At 38.1% G+C, this 27,152-nt stretch overlaps 3 protein-coding genes and 1 long non-coding RNA gene across 16 annotated transcripts in view; 3 read left to right on the top strand and 1 right to left on the bottom strand.

Annotated features, from left to right (window-relative positions):
* Nucleotides 1-27,152, bottom strand: part of LOC146474632 (proline-serine-threonine phosphatase-interacting protein 2-like) — a 96,345-nt gene that overhangs the window by 31,100 nt on the left and 38,093 nt on the right. The gene's annotated exons all lie outside the window — the stretch shown is intronic.
* Nucleotides 1-27,152, top strand: part of LOC146474633 (uncharacterized) — a 92,409-nt gene that overhangs the window by 46,666 nt on the left and 18,591 nt on the right. The gene's annotated exons all lie outside the window — the stretch shown is intronic.
* Nucleotides 4,370-7,687, top strand: LOC146474635 (uncharacterized). The gene is made up of 2 exons (XM_085116810.1): nt 4,370-4,530; nt 7,323-7,687. Exons 1-2 carry the CDS (start codon nt 4,479-4,481, stop codon nt 7,685-7,687), a joined length of 417 nt encoding a protein of 138 aa, XP_084972936.1. The 5' UTR covers nt 4,370-4,478.
* On the top strand, nt 10,767-15,464 carry LOC146474634 (uncharacterized). The gene is made up of 2 exons (XR_014866031.1): nt 10,767-11,094; nt 14,739-15,464. It is a non-coding gene; the product is annotated as an uncharacterized LOC146474634 (long non-coding RNA).

Raw genomic sequence — 27,152 nt, 5'->3', positions numbered from 1 at the left:
GGACAGCAGCGCAAGTCCCATCTTCCCCCTCCCCCCCACCCTCCAACTTTACTGCAAAAAAAAAAAAAAATACCTGTATTCAACGGACACCTCTATAAAATGGACGCGGACATCTGAAACTTGACTTTTATGGTCTGTTCTCTTGTTAAAAACCTGCATTTAACAGACACTGCAAAAAGAATGCATGTTTTTTTGCCCCCGTTACGTTTCACTAGATCGATCATTTGACTATAAGACAAAATGATCTGCCACACACACAACGCTATGAAACGGAGAGAAACCTTTTTGGTGGAGAGACCACTGCCCACAGGGTAGGTAGCTCCAAACGATACCTACCGATTTGCTGACTATTTTTCCAGTAATTTTCAATTTTCCATGGTTTGTTAAGCGCTTAAAAGCTTGCATAACCACATGACCATGGGCTTTGGAACGCGCCCAACTACTTCCATAAGCGATTTATTATTTCGTTTGGGTGTTCAGGAGGTTTTTCTGCTGGTGAATAAACCTAACCTGATTTTCGTACTGTCAAACATCTTTCCGTTCACGGGAATGGTATTTGACCCTTTCAAGGCCTTTTGTTAAGACGATTTCTAAGGGAACCTGTTTTCAGCGGCACCCTAATTAAGCGGACACTAGCAAGGGTCCCGAGGGTGTCCGCTTAATACAGGTTTGACTCAGTGTATAAGCTATATAGGTACTGATGTGTGACCAGAAAGGGTATGGCTTTTGAACCGCTTTGGTCTGAAATAGGTATAGATTTTAACCATTTGGTCTGAAAGTCTAAAAACGGGTATGAAATAGCACCTGTAACGATTCCTAAACCAGCAAAAGAATTGCACAGGATGTAGCAAAATTTGTACACAATTGTTGAGGGAAAAAATTCAAACTACGATGAGAACACTTGATAATCTACTTGATCGTAAGTGACTGCTTTTCTTGATAACTGTTTGGTATTGTAAGATGCCACTTAGCTTAGCCACAATAGTCAAAATACTGAGGCTTATCCGCGTATTCCTGACTGTATCATTTTCAAGTTAAAGTTGACAAGTCGGACGCATTTGACTTTTGGACATATCACCACGAAGGCCTCTCGTACCGTCCTCGTCAACCTAATTATATTTTACTCAGGATATTATGAAACTCAAATGTTCTCATTTCAATTTATTTAGACTCGAAATGGGGTTCTCTTGCGGTTTTCATTTTAAAAGCTGCGGTAACGTGCCTCAGTCATTAAAAAGTATTTTTTACACAAATATTTACGACGTTTTAAGTCATAAGTCCGAATTATTGCGCACCTGTCATCGCAAGGCCTATCAGTTTTACAAGGACAAGCATTACACTATTCTCTACGTAACTATCATATAATTGAATATCCATTTGCGCAGTCCTGCATGATAAAGTGGAAATGAAACGATGGTAACTAAAAAATTATGCACACCATCGTTGCACACTGAACCACATTATGCTCGCACAGTATTGTGGGAAAAACACGAATGAACGCAACATTAGCTTTTTTAAACAGAATTAACTTTGGTAATCTTAGCAATACCAGCTTTTAAGTGGTAACAGAACACCAATAAATCATATAACACTTAAACATACAACAGCCTCTGCCAAGATATCGGACACGGTCTATAAAAGTTTAACCCCTCACCATTAAGCCTGTGTACAGCCGCCCCCTCCCCTTCGGAAAAATCGGGGAGAGAACGTTTTATCTGGAGGGGAGAGGGCAGCTGTACACAGGTTACATTTCGTCAGTAAACAAACTTGATCCCCTTGGACACTTCCTACATACAGTAATTTGCTAATGGTTATCTCGAACTGCATGACACTTTTTTTTGAAACAAATGTTCGTTTCGCTTGAAGGTTGAGATAACGGAAGTCAATATATATTGGCCTTCTCTGCCTTGCGGTCCACTCGTGTGATAAGTAATTAAGTATACGTGACCTCTGTTATTTTAATAATATGAAAACGTGAACAGAATTATTAAAACAGACAGTCACACGGGGCCAACGTTCGTAAAAAAAATGTTTTTAGTGTTCGTGTCACTAGGCATGTAACCGGATCCACTTCTTCCGCTCTATCGAGTACACTCTTCTTGATTCACGTTCCTGAACCTGTGAAGGAAAAAGCAAACATGTGGGTTTGTTTTTAACCGTGTTAAAATTTTCATTTCTTTTTTACTTTCAAGTCGTCCAAGTAAAAGAAAAATGCAAAAAAGAGGCATGAAAGCTCGTTCACTGTGATCTGAAGTTTTTCCCGCCATCCCGCCCGACATCTGAAGATAAGAACTGTTTTCCGGCAAAAGCCCTTAAACTGCTTTGCTTCTGTGAACATCTAATGTGAGTGAGGGTGGCATGATGTTGTTCAAAGATTCAGCGTGTGTTCTTTTTGTTTTTCACGTTTGATCTATTTATTATCTTTGTTGTGTAATTTAACAAATCACTTAATGACTAGTCCCTCTGGAAACCAGTTAATTTTCTTTTCCTCGAATCTCAATGTTTTCCTCGATTTCGTCTCAGGAAACACTTCATCAGAGATTCGAGGAAAACAAAATGAAATGTTTCCCGGGAGACCAGTCATTGAGTAGTAAATAACACTTTAAGATTTGATGCCAAGTTCTCCTCACTGTTCTTTATGTATTTAGTATGGCACTAATTCGGAGATCAGAGAATTTGTTTAATCATCAAGATATTTGTGTGATCAATCCCTTTGCACTCTTGATCTCTTTGTTTGATCGAGTAAGGATATTCAAAGAAGAAATTTGATGCTGGTCACTAGGCTGGTGGTGGGAAAAACAGAATTAAATAATAATAATAATAATAATAATAATAATAATAATAATAATAATAATAATAAAAATAATAATAATAATGATAATAATAATAATAATAATAATAATAATAATAATAATAATAATAGTGTATTTTTTTTAGTGTATGATTGGAAACACTGTGACTGGTTATTTATTTAGAATATTCTTATTATGAGGGTATATATATTTTTATTACATCACTGGAAATTGTTCTTTTATCTTTTGAACCAAACCCATATGAATTAGCTTTTATATATGAGATGTTGATATTTTACAATTTTATGACAGCAAACTGTAAAATCACTCAGGTTTTAATAGAATCAAACTGTATCTAATAGATTTTATTCTTGTAAATAATAAAGTTAAAATAATAAAAATAATAATAATAATGATGATGATGATGATGATGATGATAATGATGATGATGATAATGATAATTATAATAATGATAATAATAATAATAAAAATAATAATAATAATAATAATAATAATAATAATAATAATAATAGTGTATTTTTTTTAGTGTATGATTGGAAACACTGTGACTGGGCATTTATTTAGAATATTCTTATTATGAGGGTATATATATTTTTATTACATCAGTAGAAATTGTTCTTTTATCTTCTGAACCAAACCCATATGAATAAGCTTTTATATATGAGATGTTGATATTTTACAATTTTATGACAGCAAACTGTAAAATCACTCAGGTTTTAATAGAATCAAACTGTATCTAGTAGATTTTATTCTTGTAAATAATGAAGTTAAAAAAAAAAAAAAAAATAATAATAATAATAATAATAATAATAATAATAATAATTCTGGCCGGGTGTTCTGCACTAGCTCAGAACAAGTATTTGCTCAGACATAACATGGCTTTAAAAGTTCTGTTCTACGAGCTCCTACGTGACCAAGATCTTCTTGAGGAAGTACCACTATGGTACTCGCCAGTGATGCCAAAGCCGGTGTACAAGTCAGAACAAGTAAAAACGTGGTGGGAAGTATGCAGATCATCAAGAGGTGCGAGCCAACCGGGTCGATGCGAGGGTTGTGAACCATGAGAGCAAGGAAGTCATGACCATAGAGGTGAGTTGTCCATGGATTAGTAATCGAGGGAAGAAGAGCGAGGAAAAAACTATGAAGTATGGTCCCTTGAGGTGGGAACTGAAGGAGCAATATAAAAGATACGAGGTGTACCATTATAATATTGTCATGGATGTGCGGCTGGTCGAAAGAGACAGAGATTAGTGTGCAATCACTGGTTGGGCGAAAGACTACTTACGTCTTAGAGAGAATGCAGAAGGCGGCTTTATCGGCGACGCTGAACATTGCAAGAACTTTCAAAGTAGAAACATGTTAATGTTATATTATACCAAGATTGATAGACCAGCCATGAATAGTTATTTGTATGAGTTTTAGACTCATTTAAGAAGCAAGATCTACCAGGCGCTTTGCGTTTAGCATTGTTCCCATCAATCTATTCCCGCTGTTTTCCCGCTCTTTGCGGCAAATACGTCAGCGCCAGGGGACGAGTAATAATGAGTTGGACAAAATATAAACCCAGGGTATCTTGAGGTTGACGTCAATTAGTTACTATTGTTTATGCACGGTGAACAACAGTGGTGAGTGAATCGACGCATCTGAGTTATCAAGGTTGTGACTATGAAGAATCTTCCCGTTGTCTTGCTGGTTTTCTGTGCAATCATTTTCGTAGGTGAGTGAGTTTATATGTAGTGCCTGTTTACAAAAAATGTTGGTAATGGTTATGAATCAACTAAGCTTTTTTAGCAGCATCCATTGTTCACTCTTTCTGAGTTGTGGCGAGTTGAAAGTTTCTAACATGTGCCCCTCCTTTCATATAGCTAATACGTATTATGAGAGAGTGTAGAGAACATAAATATTAGGCTACCAGCAAGCGAGAATATCTTCATCAAAGGTATCGAACACAGCCACCGTGATCATGTAATTTGTAGCATTGTATCAGGTTACCCAACAAGAACATTTAAGCAAATTGCTGAGAATATTGTCTCCTGTGTTCCCAGATCGTTTTGTGCCGTTTTAAAGACTTATTAGTGTAAGCTAATTCAGTTTGATCTGTTAAAATGCAAAACGTTTTAAAGAACGGAAACTTATTTCTCGAAAACAAGGGAATTAATTAGTTCTCCACTGTTACAAAAACGTTGTTTTGAAGAAGAAAACTTTAGGTTTCCTTTACAAACTCAATCCGAATTTTTGAGGGCATTAAGGCTTTCCGTGCAGATATCTACCGATATAAATTGTTGGGTTGACCCCGTGTTGGTATGGTGAAGCTTGGTTCATGCGGGTTTAGTCGAATAAAGGAGAATGGAATGTATCTATTAAGACTTTGAGACACGCAAATTTAGGCACTGAGTGGAACTTTTCAACCGAAAAACAAAGCCCCAATTTGAAGACAGTTTTGAGAAGATATTTTCTTCATATGGGATCTACATCTACATCTACATTTATTAAGTTGATAAAATCTTGAAAGATGTTAATTTGGGGGGAAATGAAGGAGAAAAAAAAGTTGTAACAGTTCGAAACATGCCGTCTTTCGGTTACGTGTCACGTGAGTTAACAAAAGATTGACTGGTTTACCCGAGTACAAAAGAATTATATTTTATTTTATCGGGAATATGTTAATCTACAGCACAACAGAAACCATGCATGTTATTGAAAAAAAAAATTAAGTCTCCGGGGATTTTTGTTTACTGGGAACGATGCAATGATGAAAATGCTGAAAAATCATTGTATCCGAAGTAATTTGTAGCTAAGGGAGCATAAACCGCTTGAGTGTCATGCCGATATGAGTTATGTCCAAACACGCCATATCGCAACATTTCAGTTTTTTAACAGACCAAAAAGGATTCCACATGAAAAAAGGATTCAGTGTATCGCTAGCAACACGCATTACCATACTGAAGGGGATTTGGACCAATAAGTGTAGCACGCGGAAGAAAATGCGTGAGCAGAATGAACAATTAAACAGAAACTGCCTTAGGGGCACTAAGGGGTACTTAGGAAAGTGCTAGTACCCTGGGTCGGGTTGTTCGGAAGCCGATAAACACTAAGCTACGATTCAAGTGAAGAGAGGACTCCTTTTTGCTCGTTAAAAATGGTTTTAGGTTATTTTTTAGCTAATGGTTAGGAAAAGTCGAGGTCAAAACTCGGCTGAGAGACAAAAATCTTTCTGGAAAACTCTAATTAGTTTTTAAACTCGAACCAAACTTCATGTTTTCCGGTCCGTGATCAGTGACGTAGTTTTGTGGTTTAGAACTCGGTGCCATGGCAACGCACTTTACCAGTCAGGCATTGATTTAGTCAGGGATCACTTCAAGTCCGTCAGCTCTTAAAGCCAATCTTTTATCATGTTTTTTGTTTTTAATTTCTTTCTTTCCAAAGATGTATCAGAAAAGAGAATAAACTTTGACTTTTTGATATGGTTTAAGTCTGTCGGTTGAAAGGTTAATAACGAGGACTACTACTAAAATTGTATCGTAAATATTAACGTTTTCTCCCTAGATATTTACGTGAAATCATATAAGAAACTTTAAAAGGAGTTCATAATAAAAGCAAACTGTAACTTCAATTCTACCGTAAACATATATCGCCTTTTATTCAGCTATATATGACACATTGTACTGGATACAGGGGCACCCAACGAAACATTTAAGCAAATTAGTTTTATTGTTGTCTCCTGTATTCCCAAATCGTTTTATGCCCTTTTAAGGACGGTGTCTAATAATAAAGGAGTATTTTTGTGCGGCTTGTGACTATGCGGGAAAAGCAGATCTTTGCAAGGCCAATTGGAATCCAGAAAGAAAATCAAGCAAACAATATTTCTAAAAAGTGCCAAAATGTAAAGCAATGTATAGGATTTTTTTGTTCTAAATTGAAACTTAATAATCTCTAAAAAAAGCATGTTTATCCAAAAAATTTTTTGGGAGACCAAGAGCACATGCTACGTTCTGTTTTCTCCGTATAATCTTATAAACCGCGCAAAAACTTTCCTGTATTAGCAAGCACCACCCATAGGAACCCGAGTATCTCGAGATGCGCAGAACGTATGCGAAGTAAAAATAGTAGGCACCGTCCTTAAAGGCATATTTGTGTAAGCTCAGATAGTTTGATATGTTCGGATACTTTAGCTGAAAATTTAACTTGCAGAAAGGTTTAGGGCAGGAATTCAGATTCCCCGAATTTATCAACTGTTAACTTTACGAAAATGCTAGCTGACATTTCTTCGCGTTTTTAACCACTCACTAGTTTACTCCTCCAAAAGCGAAATTTTGAGCTTTCATTTCGTCGAAGGAAACTATGTACTTTGTTTAAAACTAAATCTGAATTTCTAAGGCGTTTAATTTAAGGTCTTTCGAACAGATATCCACAGAGACGAACCGTTGGGTGCCCTGTGGATATTTAAATGAAAATGGCAAAACCAAAAGTACAATTTTCGTACTAAGAATTGTGTCTTGAATACATTTACAGCTTATTCCTTCGAGTGCTATGTATGCAATGAAAAAACCGAGGAAGAATGCACTCGTAAGCAGACGAAGGTGAACTGCACCGGCGATGACTTCACTTGCACGAAGTCAAACTTTAAAACAGACAAGGACAAAACAGGAGAGATCAGAGGATGCGCGCCAAAAAAGTCTTGTGAAGAAACCAAGAAAAATTGTGATGATGGGGAAGAAATTTCTCTCGGTGATGGAGATAAAATAACGAAATGTGACGTGGCCTGTTGCGTCACAGCCCTGGGAGCCGAGAATCCTTGCAATGGCGCCATTACCGTTTCTGCAAACGTGGTTATGATGATATTCGCAGCCCTGTGCGCTCGTTTGTTTGCTTTTTAATCTACTTAATGCACTAGCAACTTACAATGTTTTTGTGATTATGTAAAATTAGGTTGAGCCACAGATAACTAGCTCTTTTGCAACTCCTACATCATTAGTGTATAGCCGCCGCGTAGAATAGTATCGACCGATGCCTGCACGGCACGGACCATGACGAATGATAAATGTTTGCATAACAGTAGTTGCTGTCATGTTCTGATTATTTGTTATTTTCGATTGTGTTTTGTTTATCGTAATAAAGCTTTTAAAACAAGAGATACCTTTTCAAGTTCTGGCATAAAAGCAACTTTTTTTTTCTCCTGGCATAATAAATTAATAATAATAATAAATTTAAATTTATACCGTGCAGGACTCAGATGTTTCCCTTGCCTAAGCCCAGGGCATGTTAAACATCACATCCGTCTGACTACTTAGTTAAAGTTTCGCGCTGAAGGTCATCAGTCATCACAGTTCTTTTGTCTTTCAATTGTTACTGGCCCCGGGAGAGGAGGAGTACACCCCTATACAGTCAAACCCGCTGTATAGGCGGACCTGATAATGAGCGGACAGCAGCACAAGTTCTATCTTCCCCATTTTCCGGAGGGGAGGGGGCAGCTGTACACAGGCTACATTTCGTCAGTAAACAAACTTGTTCCCCTTTGGACACTTCCTACATACACTAATTTGCTGATTGTTATCTCGCGCTGCATGACACTTTTTATTTTTGGAACCGGTTCGTTTCGCTTGAAGGTTGAGATTACGGAAGTCGATATATATTGGCCTTATCATGCTGTCTTGCGGTCCACTCGTGCGATAAGGCATTAAGTATATGTGACCTCTGTTATTTTAATAACATGAAAACGTGAACAGAATTATTGAAACAGTCACAGGGAGCCAATGTTCGTGAAAAAAAAAAAAGATGCTTTTAGTGTTTGTGTCACTAGGCATGTAACCGGATCCACTTCTTCCGCTCCATCGAGTACACTATTCTTGATTCACGTTCCTGAACCTGTGACGGGAAAAGCAAACATGCGGGTTTGTTTTTAACCGCGTTAATATTTTCATTTCTTTTTTACTTTCAAGTCATCTAAGTAAAAAAATGCCAAAGGAGAGGCAGGAAAGCTCGTTCACTGTAATCTGAAGATTTATCCGTCATAGCACTCACATTCATGGGCTACGTCATAGTCACATGACATCTGAAGATAAGAACTGTTTGCCGGCAAAAGTCCTTAATTGAGCTGCTTTGCTTGTGTGAACATCTAGAGTGCGTGAGGGTGGCGTGATGTTGTTCAAAGATTCAGCATGTTTTCTTCGTGTTTTTTCACGTTTGATCTATTCAATATCTTTGTTGTATAATTTAACAAATCACTTAATGACCAGTCCCTCTGGCGTTAACCAGTTAATTCTGTTTTCCTCGAATCTCAATGTTTTCCTCGGTTTTGTCTAGGGACTTCAGAGATTCGAGGAAAAACAAAATGAACTATTTACCTGGAGACCAGTCACTAAGTAATAAATAACACTTTAAGATTTGATGCGACGTTCTCCTCACTGTTCTCTATGTATTTAGTATGGCACTAATTCGGAGAGAGTTTGTTTAATCATCAAGATATTTGTGTGATCAATTCCTTTACACTCTTGATCTCTTTGTTTGATCGAGTAGGGATATTCAAAGAGGAAATTTGATGCTGGTCACTAGGGTGGTGGTGGGAAAAACAGAATTAAATAATAATAATAATAAGAAGAAGAAGAAGAAGAAGAAGAAGAAGAAGAAGAAGAAGAAGAAGAAGAAGAAGAAGAAGAAGAAGAAGAAGAAGAAGAAGAAGAAGAAGAAGAAGAAAATGTTCTACGAGCTCCTACGTGACCAAGATCTTCTTGACCAAGTACCACCATGGTACTCGCCAGTGAGGCCAAAGCCGGTGTACAAGTCAGAACAAGTAGAAGCGTGGTGGGATGTACCTGTGTATGCAGATCATCAGGAGGTGCGAGCCAACCGGGTCGATGCGGGGGTTGTGAATCATGAGAGCAAGAAAGTCATGACCATAGAGATGAGTTGTCCATGTATTAGTAATCGAGAGAAGAAGAGCGAGGAGAAAACCATGAAGTATGGTCCCTTGAGGTGGGAACTGAAGGAGCAATATAAAGGATATGAGGTGCACCAGTATAACATTATCATGGATGTGCTAGGCGGCTGGTCGAAAGAGACAGAGATTAGTGTGCGATCACTGGTTGGGCAGAAGACTACTCAAGTCCTAGAGAAAATGCCGAAGGCGGTTTTATTGGCGACGTTGAACATTGCAAGAACTTTCAAAGTAGTAACATGATGTTTCATTATACCAAGATTGATAGACCAGCCATGAATAGACCAGCTATGACTTTTATACATTTTTATATAAACTATGACTCTTAGATATTTTTATATGATTTATATTTTTAGACTATGGCTTTTATATATTTTTATATATTTTATATTTTTTATATATGTATATATATTTCATTGATTTATTTACGTGATATTTTAAGTTTCGCTTGGCTCACAGGTTACGCAACGCGCCCTCTGATGCTTCTTATACTGTGCATACAGATAGTTTTACTGCACATAATAATAATAATCAACAAATTTTTCAAAACGGATTTAACTGTAAAAATTAACGTTAAAAAAAAGCGACGTTTCGACCGTCCGACAGTCACTTTATGAAGTGTGTTCGAGACATGCAATTGTCCCTGCACCTGCCTCATTGGAGAAACAAAACAAATGAAACAAAACAAATAGAGCAAAGCAAAAACAGCACATTATAAGAATGATAACATCGATCGATATGAATAGTTCAGTTATTTATCCTGAGATCACTATTAATAAGTTTGGAGAATTGAATATCAGTTCAACTAAAAGCAGCTTACACCTGTAAATCATCTCAGTTTTCCTTCACCGGGAAGATTCTTTGCCATGTTTTTGACGTCATATTCAGTGTACGAAAGTTGTAACTGTTTTATACACCGGTATGTTAATGGTCATTGGTAACAAAGATCGTCTACTAACTCTTCACGTTACCAAAAACACCGGGGAAAAGGCATTTCTGTTTCCAACCTGTTCTTATGACACAATAAAGTTACATGATTGTATAAATTTGGTCTGCCATTTGTGATGCAAGATCTGCCAGCGCTGCGCATTTATCATCTTTCCCACCAATCCATGCCCGCTGTTTTCCCGCTCTTAGCGGCAAATACGTCAGCGCCAGGGGACGAGTAATAATGAGTTGGACAAAATATAAACACAGGGTATCTTGAGGTTGACGTCAGTTAGTTACTGTTGTTTACGCACGGTGACCAACTACAGTAGTGAGTGAATCGATGCATCTGAGTTCTCAAGGTTGTGACTATGAAGACTCTTCCCGTTGTCTTGCTGGTTTTCTGTGCAATCATTTTCGTAGGTGAGTGAGTTTATATGTAGTGCCTGTTTACAAAAAATGTTGGTAATGGTTATGAATCAACGACGCTTTTTTAGCAGCGTCCATTGTTTACTCTTTCTGAGTTGTGGCGAGTTGAAAGTTTCTAACATGTGCCCCTCCTTCCATGTAGCTAATACGTCTTAGAGAGAGTGTAGAGAACATAAATATTAGGCTACCAGCAAGCGAGAATATCTTCATCAAAGGTGTCGGACACAGCCACCGTGATCATGTAATTTGTATCATTGTATCAGGGTTACCCAACGAGAACATTTGGACAAATTGCTTAAAATATTGTCTCCTGTGTTCCCAGATCGTTTTGTGCCGTTTTAAAGACTTATTTGTGTCAGCTAATTCAGTTTGATCTGTTAAAATGCAAAAGTTTTAAAGAACGGAAACTTATTCCCCGAAAACAAGGAAATTAGTTATCCAGTGTTACAAAAATTTAACTTGTTGTTTTGAAGAAGAAAACTTTAGGTTTCCTTTACAACTCAGTCCGAATTTTTGAGGCCATTAAGGCTTTCCGTGCAGATATTTACCTATAATTGTTGGGTTGACCCAGTGTTGGTATGGTGAAGTTTGGTTCATGCAGGTTTGGCCGAATATAGGAGAATGGAATGTATTTTAGACTTTGAGACACGCAAATTTAGGCACTGAGCGAGACTTTTATACCAGAAAACAAAGCCACAACTTGAAGACAGTTTTGAGAAGATAATTTTTTCATATGCACAGTAAATCCGAAACAGGATGTTTTAACATACCAAATTAAAATTTGGGGAAAACGAAAAAGAAAAAAAATTGCAACAGTTTGAAACATGCCGTCTTTCGGTTACGTGTCGTGTGAGTTAACAAAAGATTGTCTGGTTTACCGAGTACAAAAGAACAATGTTTTATTTTATCGGAAATATATTAATTTGCAGTACAAAAGCAACCATGCATGTTATTGAAAACAGTTTCCAGGAATTTTTGTTTACTCTGAACGATGCGATGATCATGGGATCGACGCTGAAAAATCATGATCTCCGAAGTAATTTGTAGCTAAGGGAGCATAAACCGATTGAGTGTCTTACCGATATGTGAGTTATGTCTAAACACGCCATATGGAAACATTTCAGTTGTTTAATAGATCAAAAAGTATTCCACATGAAATAATGATTTAGCTGATATCGCTAGTAACATGCATTACCATACTGAAGGAAATTTGGACCAATCAGTGTACGCGGAGAAAAAGTGTGAGCAGAACGAACAAACAGAAACTGCCTTAGGGGCACTAGGGGCACTTAGGAAAGTGCTAGTACCCTGGGTCGGGTTGTTCGGAAGCCGATAAACACTAAGCTACAATTCAAGTGAACAGAGGATTCCGTCTTGCTCGTTAAAAATGTTTTAAAGGCTATTGTTTAGGCAATGTTAAGGAAAAGTCGAGGTCAAATCTCGGCTGAGAGACAAAAATCTTTCTGAAAATCTTTAATTAGTCGTTATACTCGAACCAAAGTTCATGTTTTCCGGTCCGTGATGACGCAGTTTTGTGGTTTAGAACTATGGCAACCCACTTTACCGAGTGAGCTATTGATTTAGTCAGAGCTCACTTCAAGTCCTTCAGCTCTAAAAGCTAGTCTTTTATCAGGATTTTTTTTTTTTATTTCTTTCTTTTCAAAGATATCTAAGAAAAGAGAATGAACTTCGACTTTTTGATACGGTTTAAGTCTGTCGGTTGGAACTAGGACTACCATTAAAATTGTATCATAAATATTAACGTTTTCCCGCTAGATAGTACGTGAAATCATATAGTCCATACAGGAAACTTTAAAAGTAGTACATGATAAAGGCAAACTATAACTTCCGTTCTACCGTAAACATTAATATTGCATTTTTATCCAGCTGTATATGACACATTAGGGACCTTTAGCGACTCAGATTTTTGCGACGGCTACGGCGACCGGAAGTCAGTTTTATTTCCGGTAGACGTTTCACATTTTGACTGGCAGCTGCCCTCTCTCCGCGCGGACGTGAGAACAGCAAGGTTCACGTTGTCTACAAAACGTGAGTACATTTTTTTCTTTTATACAGTATTTATCTTCCATTTCACCCTTATTTCGTTTCCAAAAGCTTCAACACAAACTAGGCAACATGGAATTAAAATTTAAGTTTGCTTTTAGGCTAAATAATCGGTGAAAACTGTTCGTGTTACTTTCAGGTCTGTGGCATGGCTGGGAATGCGAACGAAGGCAAACAGTTTGTATTAAAGTAAGTTCATTCACAAGTAAGTTTACGCAAAATCTGGTATAATAACTCGATAAATCCTATTTTTACAACGATATATGACTTTCTAGGTGAATAGTTGGTGTGGCTTTGAGTAACCATGAGAGCATTACGACTTTCCACAATTTTGACGTCGTTACGATAACTACAAAGTGAAAATGATGTTGATTAGAAAAGCTCGGTGGTGTCAAGCAGCTTGCTGAAGTTTTACTGAACTCACGGCCTTGCAGAACGAAAGCTCAGCACTGACGGAACTCAAATGTACGGCGGCAATAAATTTTGTTTCATCATTCCTGTTTTATTCTTTATTTATGTAGAGCGCCGATGGAGTGGACCGACCAACACGACGTGTTGATGTTCAGAGAAATTATTGTCAGCGATGTATTTTCCTTCAAGAAAGGAAGCTTCAGCCGGGGAACGCGTGGGATTTGAAAGCTGAAAAGTTAAATCAGATATTCGCCACAGTTTCGAATCAAAGATAAAAGAGGAGTAAGAGAACGCTGGGAATTGTTTCGACGAAAATTCAAGGCCAAGAATAGAGAGCAGGAGGCAGCTACTGGCATCGCTGTTTACATTCGGCTGAATCGATGTCATCGAGATTGAACGGGTCGTATTGTTGGTGATTAAAATCTGGGTTTTTGGATTGATTAGCGTCATAAAGAAGGGCAAACTCAGTATCAGAAACGACGTTGTTTACATAACCAAGTAATATAAAAGCAATTCCGATCCCGTGTGCTTTTTAATAGGCCTTTGGGTTTTGCCCTCAAGTGATCAAGACGTTGCCGTCGCGAAAAGCTAAAGGCTTTCCATTTCGGCGGGTAAAACGCAGACTCCACCCCAGTCTTAATCGGTCACAGACGTCGCCGTCGCCTTGAAAAATCAAATGCTAAAGGTCCCTATTGTACTGGATACAGGGGCTGGCACCCAACGAGAACATTTCAGTAAATTACTTAAATTGTTGCCTCCTGTGCTCCAACATCGTTTCGTGCCCTTTTCAAGACATATTTGTGTAAGCTCAGATAGTTTGATCTGTTCTGATGCTTTAGCTGAAAATTTAACTTGCAGAAAGTTTTAGGGCAGGAATTCAGATTCCCCGAATTTATCAACTGTTAGCTTTACGAACATACCAGCTGACCTTTTTCCGCGCTTTTAACCAGTCAGTTGGCCCTCCGAAAACGAAATTTTGAGCTTTCATTTCGTCGAAAGAAACTTTAGATTTTGTTTAAAACTAAATCCGAATTTCTGAGACGTTTAAGGCCTTCGAAACAGACATTCACATAGACGAAATCGTTGGGTTTCCTGTGGATATTTAAATGAGAATATTAATGGCAATTTTCGTACTAAAAATTGTGTCTTGAATACGTTTACAGCTTATTCCTTCGAGTGCTACGTATGCAATGAAAAAAACGAGGAAGAATGCACTAGTAAGCAGACGAAGGTGAACTGCACCGGCGATGACTTCACTTGCTTGAAGGCAAACTTTAAAACAGACAAGGACAAAACAGGAGAGTTCAGAACATGCCAGCCAAAAAAGTATTGTGAAGCTAACAAGAAAAAGTGTGATGATGGGGAAGAAATTTCTCTCGATGATTGAGATAAAATAACGAAGTGTGACGTGGCCTGTTGCGTCACAGCCGCGGGAGCCGAGAATCCTTGCAATGGCGCCACTGTTACCGTTTCTGCAAACGTGGTTATGATGATATTCGCAGCCCTGTACGCTTTGAATTTTGCTTTGAGCACTGGTCTGTTTGCCTTTTAATCTGCTTAATACATTGGCAACTGACTACAATCTTTTTGTGATTATGTACAATTAGGTTGAGCCACAGAGAAGTGTAGCTTTTTCTACAACTTCTACGTCGTTGGTGTATAGCCACTGTGTAGAATAGTATCGACCGATGCATGTACGGTACGGATCATGACGAATGATAAATGTTTGAATAACAGTAGTTGTTGTCATGTTCTTTTTATTTGTTATTTTCGATTGTATTTTGTTTATCGTAATGAAGCGTTTAAAACAAGAGATACCTTTTTTTAAGTTCTGACATACAAGCAACTTTTTTTTTTTTCATGACATTAAAGTTACGCACTGAAGGTCATCAGTCGTCACAGTTCTTTTGTCTTTCAATTGTTACTGGCCCCGGGGGAGAGGGAGTGCTCCCCTATATATAAGCTTTTGAGCTGCTTTGGTCTGGAAATCTAAAAACGGGTATGAAATAGCACCTGTAACGATTCCAAAAGCAGCGAAAGAATTGCACAGGATGTAGCACGATTTGTACACAATTGTTGAGGGAAAAAAGCAGAACTTTATTCAAACTATGAGCAGAACACTTAATAATCTACTTGATCATAACTGACTGCTTTTCTCGGTAACTGCTGGGTATTGTAAGACGCCACTTAGTGAACAAAGTTTCCTGTTAGGCCTGTTTGTTTTTAAGATAAAATCCATTGAAAACAGCATGGAAGGGCAGAGAAGTTTTCGTGACTTTCGTTCTTGAAACGGGTCCAAACTCCCAAACGACAAATACGGAACGTGAGGCCCAAGGCGAAGACGCGGGGAACCTGGGAGGGTTTTAGTAAAAAGACTTCGCGAACTACTTTTAGTTCCACTCCGAACTTCTGGAAATTGATTTTTTGGTCAGCCGAGCCGGAACTGATCCATTTATATTTCTGGCGTAGCGGGCGATAAGCACGTGCTGCAAATGGCGGGAAAGTACTTGCGCCTTCATCCAGTGTGGTCAGTTACAAGACCCCATTTATTCTACCGTCCCAATTACTCCGTACTTTTTTTATATGAATTTTTTTTCGGATACAATGTTATTTCATTTTATATTACACACTTTTTTTTTTCTTTTTTTCTTTATTTTTGTTTAATTTATCTTTTTCTTTGTATCTTAATTTTTTTTTCGTGTTCCGGAATGTTCCGGAATGTTCCATGTTCCTGGTTTTATCAAAGGATTTAACTTTGGTAATCTTAACAATACCAGCTTTTAAATGGCAATAAGAACACCAATAAATCAAACACCACTTAAACATACAATAGCCTCTGCCAAGATATCGGACACGGTCTATAAAAGTTTAACCCCTCACCAATAATATTTCGTCAGTAAACAAACCTGATCCCCTTGGACACTTCCTACATACAGTAATTTACTGCGGTTATCTCGAACTGCATGACGCTTTTTCTCAGACAAATGTTCGTTTCGCTTGAAGGTTGAGATAATGGAAGTCAATATATATTGGCCTTATCTGCCTTGCGGTCCACTCGTGCGATAAGTCAATAATTATATGTGACCTCTGTTATTTTAATAATATGAAAACGTGAGCAGAATATTTAAAACAGACAGTCACAGGCCAACGTTCGTGGAAAAACAAAAATGTTTTTATTGTTCTTGCCACTAGGCATGTAACCGGATCCAGTTCTTCCGTTCCATCGAGTACACTACTCTTGATTCACGTTCCTGAACCTGTGAAGGGAAAAGCTGCTTTGCTTGTGTGAACATCTAGAGTGAGTGAGGGTGACGTGATGTTGTTCAAAGATTCAGCGTGTTTTCTTCGTGCTTTTCACGTTTGATCAATTTAATATCTTTGTTGTGTAATTTAACAAATCACTTAATGACCAGTCCCTCTGGAAACCAGTTAATTTTGTTTTCCTCGAATCTCAATGTTTTCCTTGGTTTTGTCTTAGGAAACACTTCAGAGATTCGAGGAAAAACAAAATGAACTGTTTCCCTGAAGACCAGTCAGTTCTTATGACACCAATTCGGAGAGAATTTGTTTAACCATCAAGATATTTGTGTGATCATTCCCTTTACACTCTTGATCTGTTTGTTTGATCGAGTAGGGAATTTGAAGCTGGTGACTAGGGTGGTGGACTGGGTCGGGCATGCCTTCAGCATAGTCGGGTTAAATCGAGCTCCTTCTTAAATCACAATTTTGAAGGCGTTCATGGAAGATATTACTCAATCCTTCAAAAGAAAAGACAGAAAAACCAGTTCTGAGTCTTCTGAAGGCGCTTCTCCGGAGGAAAAGAGAACCAAACTTAGCGAATTACAGGCCGGTAACATGCATACGCCGTTCGAAATGGCCGAAGACGCGGACGGCGTCCTGCCGAGACTTCAGCTCGGTCCTTGACAAGCTGGTCAGTTTGGAGACAAAAGCCGACAGTATAACTAAGCATGTGTGCAGTATCGAGGCTAAAGTCTCCAACTTCAGGACAAGGTTACAACACTCGAAAGCTAGTTAAAGGAAAATGCCAAAGCGGTAAGTGAGATGGAGGCTGGAATTACTTCTCTCAATGGTGATGTGGAAGAAATAAAAGTAAAAGCCGATAAAACTACTGATGAGATAACCACTCTGTGCCAGCAACAATGGTACTTAGAAACATACCAAAGAAGAGAGAATCTTCGTTTTTACGGGATTCCAGAACAATTGGACGAGCAGGAAAACACCTGGGACTGGTGTTTCGTGACTTCATGGTGAACAAGTTTACCGGTAACCTTGAAGACTCACCACATTTCGAATTTCAACGGGTACATAGAATCGGCAAGCTTGATGCGTCTCAGTGCAGCCCACGTTAGATCATTGCTCGATTCCTCCGCTATGGGGACCGGGAGCAAGTTTTTTCTCGGGCAAAACAACTCAAAGGCACAGGTATAGGAATATCCCCCAATCTCTCTAAAGGAGTCGTGGATATTAGAAAGAAGCAGATCGAAACCTTGAAAAAGGATAAAAAAGAAGGCAAAAAAGCTTATTTCAGCAGAGCAGAATAGAGAGAGGAGTACTTCTCGATAAAGCATATAATTAAGACAAATTTTCAAGGTTGTATTTAATGGGTATCTTACTGATAGACTCGTGAACGGAGATGGCCATGCTATTTAACTTGTTTGAATAAAAATATAATGCCGCATAAATGAGGTGGTGTAGTTAAATTTCCGTAGTATTGTTGTGTCCTGGGAGCTTGCAGTGATACCAAACAAGATTTCCTCTATGGCAGGGAGATTTGGCACGCATTCTCTTTATTGAACCAGCTCTCGACCTTTTGCATAAACATTTTGGTGAAAATACATTCGATAAAGGAGTGCTCAATTGAATCTTTGTCTTCACAGTATAGACACTCATCGTCCGCCTTAATACCAAATCTGAATAGTTCTTCTTTCTAAGTTACTAAGTAAACGTTATGTGGATTAATTTAAATTGAAACTCTTTAAATTTCGTTTACTTGCAACTGGTTTTCAGTGATTTAAAGTTCTTAGTCCAAACGTCTTTGTTTAATGAAGTTTTTCCCTCCAACGTTTAGGGCCCGTTTGTTCTTCAGTTTGCATTTTGGCGTTAGGCAAATTGTAAAAGTCCCTTGACTTAGCCTTATACAAATTAATTTGGAGCGATTTTTTCAGGGAAAAGATATTATCATTTCTGGTAAAGATTGATTTGTTGTTGGTGTCGGAGCATTTGGCTAGAGACAATAAACGTCTTGGAATAGCGCTAACATCATGATAATATTGTAGAAAAATTGGAGTTATAGGAATATTTCTCGAGGAACTCTTGGAATGACAAAAAATTACCACTTTCGTTCAGTAGGTCATTAAAGGTGAGGACACACTTCTGAAACCATTCATTAAGAAAAATGGGTTTCAAGTATCTTCTTATAAAAGATCGGGAGGTCGTTCAAGTAGTTTGTGTCATAGTTGCACCTTAGTAGACAGTTTAATCCTCACTTCCTTCTGAAATAATGTTTTGGTATTATACACCAATTACTATTGTCCGAAGTCCGCATCAATCTTGGGATCCAACTGAGTTTCAGAGCTTTAACATTATCTCAAAATCGATCATACGTATTCCGCCGTTGTCAAAATCTTGGTAGAGGCCTGATCTTTTTATTTTATCTTTTTTGTTTTTCCAGAGGAACTTACAAGATTTTGTTTTGACGATGTCCACAATTTCTTGGGGGACATCCAGATTAAAGGCCGAGTAGACCAGTTGCGATATACCCGATGTTTTAATTAACATTGCCTTTCCAAATATTGTCAAATCCTGTAAACTCCACATATCCAGCTTAGTTTGCATTCATTTGATCTTTTTGTTGAAGTTAAGCTCGTTATTTTCCTTAATATTATATATGAAAAATATATCCCAAGTATCTTAACAGGGCTATGGAACCATTTTAAATCTAGAGGTTTATTTCCATTGCTTTTCCATCTTCCTAACCAAAGCGCCTTCGTTTTCTTTACATTAAGAGGTAGACCAGCAATTTTTCCAAAATCCCCAACAATTTTCAAAGCCAGTTCTAGAGATTCTAAATCAGCGTTAAACAGAGTAGAATCATCAGCGAATTGAGACAACTTGATTTCCCTACCGAAGATTTTGATTCCTCTCACGTTGGAGTCTTGACGAATCTTAATTGAGATAACCTCCGCAGACAGAATTGATAAATAAGGGGAGAGGGGGCAACCTTGTCGCACTCCTTTTGACGGTTTAAACCAATTAGTTATAAAGCCATTGTTTTGCACCGCACTCTCTATGTTCGTCTAGAATATCTTGACCCAGCGCTTGATGTCACTATTAAACTTAATTAAAGTAGTCTAGCGTCCTCATTATAAAGGGCCATTCAATCGAATTAAATGCCTTACAGAAATCTAGTGACGTTAGAATGCCGGGCAGGTTTTGTCAATTCGTATAATCCATTATGTCGCTTATGAGTTGAATAATTTCCCCTGTGTATCTCCCTTTTACTCGGCCTGTTTGGTCAGGGTGGATTAGATTTGGTAGTGTCGCTTCGATTCGTTTAGCTATTGCCTTTGATGCTATTTTAATATCTACATTAAGCAGACCTAAGCAGTGTAATCGGTCTCCAATTTGATAGGTCTAAGAGTGACCCATCTTCTTTCGGTGTTAAAGTAATTATTCCCCCCCGTGGTGAGATGGAGAGTTCACCTTTCTCGTGCGCTTTGTTGAAACTTGCTATCAAATCGTTTCCTAAACGTTTGAAAAAGTAACTATAAAATTCGACGGTAAATCCGTCTTCCCCGGATGCTTTATCATTCTGAAACGTTTCTAGTGTCTTTTTGCACTCTTCGTACGTAAGTGGACCCTCCAAAGTTTCTTGAACATCCTATGAGAGCTTAGGAATTTCTACATTCCTGGTGAATGTATCATATGCGGCTTCAGAGAAGGTTAGTTCCGAGGTAAATAGATTTCTATAATAGTTTTCTATTTGCTCTTGAATCGCTGTCTCGTTGCGCGTGATAGAGTCATCTTGTCCTCGAAGTTCACTAATAGTTTTTTTGTTATAATTACTTTTTTCAAGATTGAAAAAGTACTTTGTCGGGCGTTCACCATTTTCTATCCAACGGGATTTTGCTCTGAACATTGTCTGTTTTCCTTTCTCTTTGTAAATTGATTTGAGCTCCGATTTCAGTCCGTCAAACTCTCGTAGTATTCCATCGATAGCAGGGGAGGAAAAATTGTTGCAAATGATAACATTAAGTTGTTCTAGTCTACGTCTTAAGTCCTGTTCTCGGGTACTGATACATTTTGCTTTACTTTTGGAAAAAAGAAATAGTCGCTGATCTGATTTCCATTCTCATTAACTCCAAAAAAAAAAGTCTCTTATCCGTCACATTGCTATAATAACTGCACACGTGAGAGTATGCATCACCAACTGCACTAACGTATTGCGTATCCTTCAAAAGGGTGTTGTTGAATTTCCAAAGTCCCGGTCCCCGGGGAGGTTTACAGGACCACGATAGCGAAATGTAAATTGCGTCATGGTCAGGCGTGATCGAAGGGTAAATTTCAGAATTCTTTACATGCCCAATGAGGTGTTTTGAAACCAAGAAAAAGTCAATTCTAGATTTAAGTTTTAAAGATTTTGATTCGTACGTGAATCTGCGTAACTTTGGATGACGCATTCTTTGAATATCCAGTAAATCAAACATTTCCATGTTGGTTAGAATGAGATTATAGTAACTAGACGGTTTCCACGCCGCACCTTCGATTTTATCATTTTTCTTTGATAAAGTATAGTTCCAGTCTCCCCCGACAATTAACGAGGTGAGCTAAGATTTATCGATAATGCAATTGTTGAGCTCTTGCATGAATTGGTGTTGATTGACCTGGTCATTAGGTGCGTAGATTTGCACAGTGATAATTTTTGGCCATTCAGAGTAATTGTAATAAGCACTATTCTGCCTGAGTCATTGGCATAACAATAGTCAAACTCTTGGTTGTACAGAGGGGTTAATTAGAATACACACACCTTTACTATGCTTGGTGCCATGTGAGAAAAATAGCTCGCCTCCCCATTCTTTTCTCCATATAATTTCATAGGCTCGTGTATTGTTTCTTGTAAAAAATAAATGTTTGCTTTTTCGTCTTTTAGGTATGAAAATATACTCCTCTTCTTGATTTGATCCCTGATTCCCCGAACGTTCAATCGTTAAGACATCAAATTTGGACGAATTACCCGCCTTCATATCAGATGATAAAAGAGAAAAAGGAAATAAAAGTGAATTAAGTTATAAAAAAAAATAAGGTATAAACAATCTAAAAAAACGCACACGGACAAACAAACACCATTGTAAACGGTAACAACACGAAAACAGAACAGCACAAGAAGGGGAACTAAAAAAGTAAGATTTGCAAGTAAGATAAAGAGATAAATCACTTTTCCAAACAGACAGAGTCCGTCCCCGTCTCCCGAAATACTTGGCAGGCAACAGAGACTCGAGATCTTCTAAATCGTTGATCTTGATGGGTCTCCCATCCGGCGAGGTCTTCACGTAAATTGCTCCATCCATAGACCACACACTCAATACTTCGCCATCTCTACGTTTTTCGTTAGCTCTAGACATGATGCGGCGGCGGTAGGAAGTTAGGTTTTCGTTGACGATGATCCGTATTGATTCTACTCTCGTTGCGTAGGAAGAGTTGGGGAAGAGGTTGGCCAGTTTGATGTTTTAAGCTTTGATCTTAATTGCTCAGTAGAACTTTGTCTTGACTTTATGGCTGATGAATTTGGCTATTATTGCTTTGTTGCCACGAGCCATTCAATTTATGTGAGATTTCAATGCCATCAAGGCTGACAGGGACCTCGAGCGCCTCCGCTATTTTGAAGATAGCCTCTTTTGGCAAGTTGTATGCACTTTCCGGAATTCCATGGAATTCAAGAAAGTTCTTTTTGGTATATTGTTCTAAACGGTCTTGAAGGTCGGAAAGCTCTGATATTTCCTCTTCTTGCTCGTTTATTCGTTTCTTAGCACCAGCCAGCTCTTTCTCCGTAGCTGCAAACAGTGTCTTGGAATGAGTGAGTTCTCTCTTGAGGTCCGCTATCTCAGATATATGCTTGTTTACAGTGCACTTAAGTTGTTTTACGTCTTCACTGATTTTTTTGTTTATTTTCCAGGAAAATATTATTGACTGTTATTTGTATATCCACTAGCATCTCTCTTAATTCCGTTAGGCTGGGTTCTTGGAGGCGGTCTTCGGTGGTTGGAGGTTCTGTTTCGAAGGTTTCGCGCTCGGCAGCCGCCATGTTAGTACGCTTTGAAACTGACTGCCTTTCTTCTACAGAACCGCGGTCACCCCGTTTGTGTTTTTGACCTTTTCTAGTCATATGAATAGCTATGAATGTATCTTTCATCATTCTCTGCTTGTTAATTTCTAAACAGTTGGATAACTTGGGGACGAAGACGCTGCACAAAAACGCGTGCCTTACGCTACGCCCGCGCATGTCCAAGTCAGTTTGTTTCTAGTGTATGCCTTGCATTCAATTCATATAAATACCAGTTGCCATATTGCATATTTTTATAAGTGATCTTGCTCAAAGCCGTTAATATTTTTTTTACCCGATGGAGAGTAACAATTTTCAATTTAAACTGCTCTCTTTGAATGTAAGAGGGATCCTTTCTTTCGAAAAAAGGAAATGCATTTTCAACTGGTTATTAAAGCAAAAAGCAGATATCTTTTTTTCAGCAGGAAACGTACAGTACCAAAGAGATCGAAAATCAGTGGCGGAAACAATGGAGAGGAGATTTGCTTTTCTCTCACGGTACCTCGCATAGTAAATTAAGGTGTCCTTGTTTTAGTGTGGGAAAATTTGGATTTTTAAGTAATGATCCTGCATCGTTGTTTATCGAAATCAACCACAATAGGGACGATGTCTTTTTGTACTCAGTCAATGATGCTATTTTATTAAGCGAATTGTCCTGTAAAAAAATTTATAATATTCTGGTGTCAAAGATTTCGATTAGCCCCTCTGCGAAAAGGAAATTTGATGCTACATATGCTTCTACAGAGCAAGCCCTTGACTGGAAAAGTATCTACAGCAATGCATTTAGGTGCGCAACAGACACCAAAACGCGTGAATTTCAGTACAAGATAATTAATAAAATACTTCCTTTAAACGATTTCCTCTTTAAAATTGGTGAGACAAATTCTCCTCTGAGGTATAATAATGAGCCGAATCTAATCCATTCTGTGTCAGGCATATATATCTTTCGGAAGTTCTCAAGAACATCTGCCAGCAGTGCCACATCCGTTTCCACGTATAAATCGTGATAATCGCCAAGGTTTTTGCAACTAAGTACCTCACAGACTATCTGTGTGCGAGCATATTCCTCGTCTGTTATGTGCTCGTCGTTAAGCTTGCTGTAAAATTCATCTTTTGCTGGCAGCCTTGTCTCGCTAAATTTGTCCCATGAATCCATATATTCGTAAGGATAGATCACGCCCTTTTTGTAAAGCAAATCGCTGCCTTTTGACATGGCTGCTGGTATTTTTAACGACTCTTTGGGTGTTGCGCTTACAAGTGAATCAGGGCTTCCTTGCAAAAAGTGTAAGATGTCAATGAAACAAAGACCTCCGACTGAAAATGTAATATGTTTTCCCATGTAATTGGCAATGCATTTTATCTCTTTATCCAGCTTGGAAATCGCTTGTATTAAATGATGCGCGTCCTAGTCGTCCCTTAGGTTGTGGAATAAAAATGGTATTTAGTCCGTCTTGGGGTTTATTCGTAATTTTAAATTACATTCATTGTGCACGGTCCCGTGGTACTTGCCTGTTATGTGGCAATGGTTCTTTACAGAGTCTTTGTAGTTTTCACTCAATCATGAAAGTGTCTGAGCAAACAACCATGTTACTTGATTATTTGTAATCCATTGGCTAATCATATTTTTTTCTTTTCTTTCTTTTCTGGATCCAACAATTGTTTTTTTCAGTGCTTCGTTATAACATTTTTGTGACTTTGGCCCCAATAGTCACCTTTATCATGGTCATAAACAAGAAACAAAAAGAGATCTTTTATCAACCTTTTGTTACAAATATGACATTCGGTTGAGTTTTTGTGTTTTTCCCAGTCTTCTGCTTTCATCACAAGTGGCTTTGGGGTGGCCAAATTTTCTCTTATTGCCACCGCCTCTTGCATAATACTATTTAAAAACATTCCCACCACGTTTTCATCTCTGTAAACTCTTTGCCCAATGACCTCACCATCAGACCTTACAACTTTGTAAGCAAACCCACAAGCCTCACGCAGTTCCATCTTGCCAGTGTAGCTTTCCTTTATCCCTTCTCTTCTATCATAACGATGAATCTTCTTTGTCAAAGCCTCAAAGTCTGCATATATTACGTATGGTACCTTCCTCTGTTTATGGTGTAGCCTGCGAGCATTCTCTCGGGAAAACATGACGGCTAAGAGAGTTTCGGTAACTGAGTAAACCTTGCTGATATTTCAATTTAAGGAATGCGTTTCCGCAGAGCCGCAGTTGCGGAAACGTAATGTACTCACCTGTTCCATGCAACGGTTGTTCAAATTTCCACCTGCGGATATTCATGTTTCCGTAAAGTATAAGTTAGAAAACCTGAAACGTAAACGCCTTATTTCACCCTGTGATTTATGGTGATTTTTGAAATAAATGTTTTTATTTTCCTCTTCAGGAATATCAATCCTTGTTGGTATACTGTTAATTATATTGCAGTATTTTTTGTGATTCTCAAGCAAATCTTCTCTTAAAAACGTAGTTAAGCACATAACGCAATAGTGTTTGCGTTGCTGTTTTCGCTCTGATTGAAGAGTAATTCGCTTAATCGTTTTACATAACAATAGCGCAGCTTTTCACCCGCTTCAATAAGCATAAGGTTTATCCTTGGTACTTTTTTACCTTTCCTACTTAACCTGTGCACTATCACATAATCCTTCTACCAGCCAATTATATTTATTACAAGGTTCGTGTTTTGTGCCTCAAAGTTGTATATTTGTTTCACCGGTGTTGGAAAGTCAATATCTTTGTAATCGATCTTCAACTGGATAGCTGCTTTGCCTTTAGTTCTGAAGCACATAACGCAATAGTGTGCAACTTTTCACCCGATTCAATAAGCATAAGGTTTATCCTAAGTACTTTTTTCCTTCCCTACTTAACCTGTGCACTATTACATAATCCGTCTACCAGCCAAATATATTTATTGCAAGGTTGGTGTTCTGCGCCTCAAGCTTGTATATTTGTTTCACCGGTGATGGAAAGTCAATACCTTTGTAATTGCTGCTTTGTCTTTATGGGTTCGTTTCTTACGTTTTGGTGCAGGATATAAAGCAGCTCTGATCACCCACTTAAAATATTCGTTATCCCTGTTTTGGACATTGATTACGGTTTCTTTGTTTTTCAGCTTTTGTGGGGGACCCAAGTAAGTTCCTCTGCGCAGTGGCTGATAGCCTGCAACGCTCACGTATGCCTCAGTCCATTATTCTTTTAATAACCCAGCCCGAGCCCCGCTCCGACCACGCCTCAATTTCACCCTTCGTTATTTCAATAAATCTGTCAAATTCAATTTTATCTGGTCCTCATGAGGATCATTTTCTAGAAAATAATGCGTGTATTGTTTTCTCTATTTTTTTGTATTAAAACTTTACTTTCAGCCCAAAACTTACTTTTACGCTAATTTGTAAAGCTTTGATTTTGTTTTCAACTAAATTAATGAACCACGCATTCGTTTCTCTTGCAAACACTAAAAGATCGTTATTGTATTCATTATCTTCTGGTACATCCATTTTCCACACGCGAAGCCTTTCCTAAAAATTATTTCGGGCTAATGTAAACCCGTAATACACACCAACCAAATCGGGAGGTAATGGTCGAAGTAGGTTTGTGTTTTCCTCCTCTTTTATTGCCCCGTTAAACATTTGCAAAACATCTGACAAATATCTTGCAGCTGCCATGTCGACAAAAACTATATTTGCAGCATTTCTTCAATGGAAATAAAATTCTGTGACACATCCACGCGCCGATACACAACAAGCCTTCACTTATGTTCTTGAATGTTCAGTTTGATGTCATTGATTATTTGTGGTTTAAAAACAAAAATGGGGGTTTCCCTGCTTTTGATTTAGAAGTAAATACGTCATACTTGGTCATCCTTAGTCATGCTTTGTCAAGCAAAAATCAAGGAGATGACTGAGGCCGAAAGTTTTCTTTTTAACTTCAAAGCTGATAAATCAGGCTGTTTAAATTTCAATTTGCTGATATTTCAGAAAAATATTATATTAGCACGCAAGTCCCCTAAGCGACATTGTTTTCATCTGTAGTGAATATCCCGAGGCATAAGGAAGGTATAGGGTCAGACGTAGACGTCCTATTGACTGTGTCCATAGCGAAACAATCGAAGGCAAATACGTAAATAAAGTACAATCGAAATCGAGGCCAGCAAAACTACAACGTGCAGTAACTGATACCAAACAAAAGCATTCGACACTCAAAAATGAATTCCATTGAAGATCCTTAACAAAGCAATAT

The sequence above is a fragment of the Pavona decussata genome, unplaced genomic scaffold, assembly GCF_977016875.1.
Source record: "Pavona decussata unplaced genomic scaffold, jaPavDecu1.1 SCAFFOLD_87, whole genome shotgun sequence".
Classification (NCBI taxonomy): domain Eukaryota; kingdom Metazoa; phylum Cnidaria; class Anthozoa; order Scleractinia; family Agariciidae; genus Pavona; species Pavona decussata.
The sequence above is the reverse complement of the archived record's forward strand: the minus strand, read 5'-3'. Positions and strand labels throughout refer to the sequence as shown.

Excerpts from the sequence above, each read along its gene's own strand:
- LOC146474635 (XM_085116810.1), top strand. The coding sequence starts at position 4,479 with ATGAAGAATCTTCCCGTTGTCTTGCTGGTTTTCTGTGCAATCATTTTC. Across the intron at positions 4,531-7,322 it reads CTGTGCAATCATTTTCGTAG|CTTATTCCTTCGAGTGCTAT; the intron begins GTGAGTGAGTTT and ends ATACATTTACAG.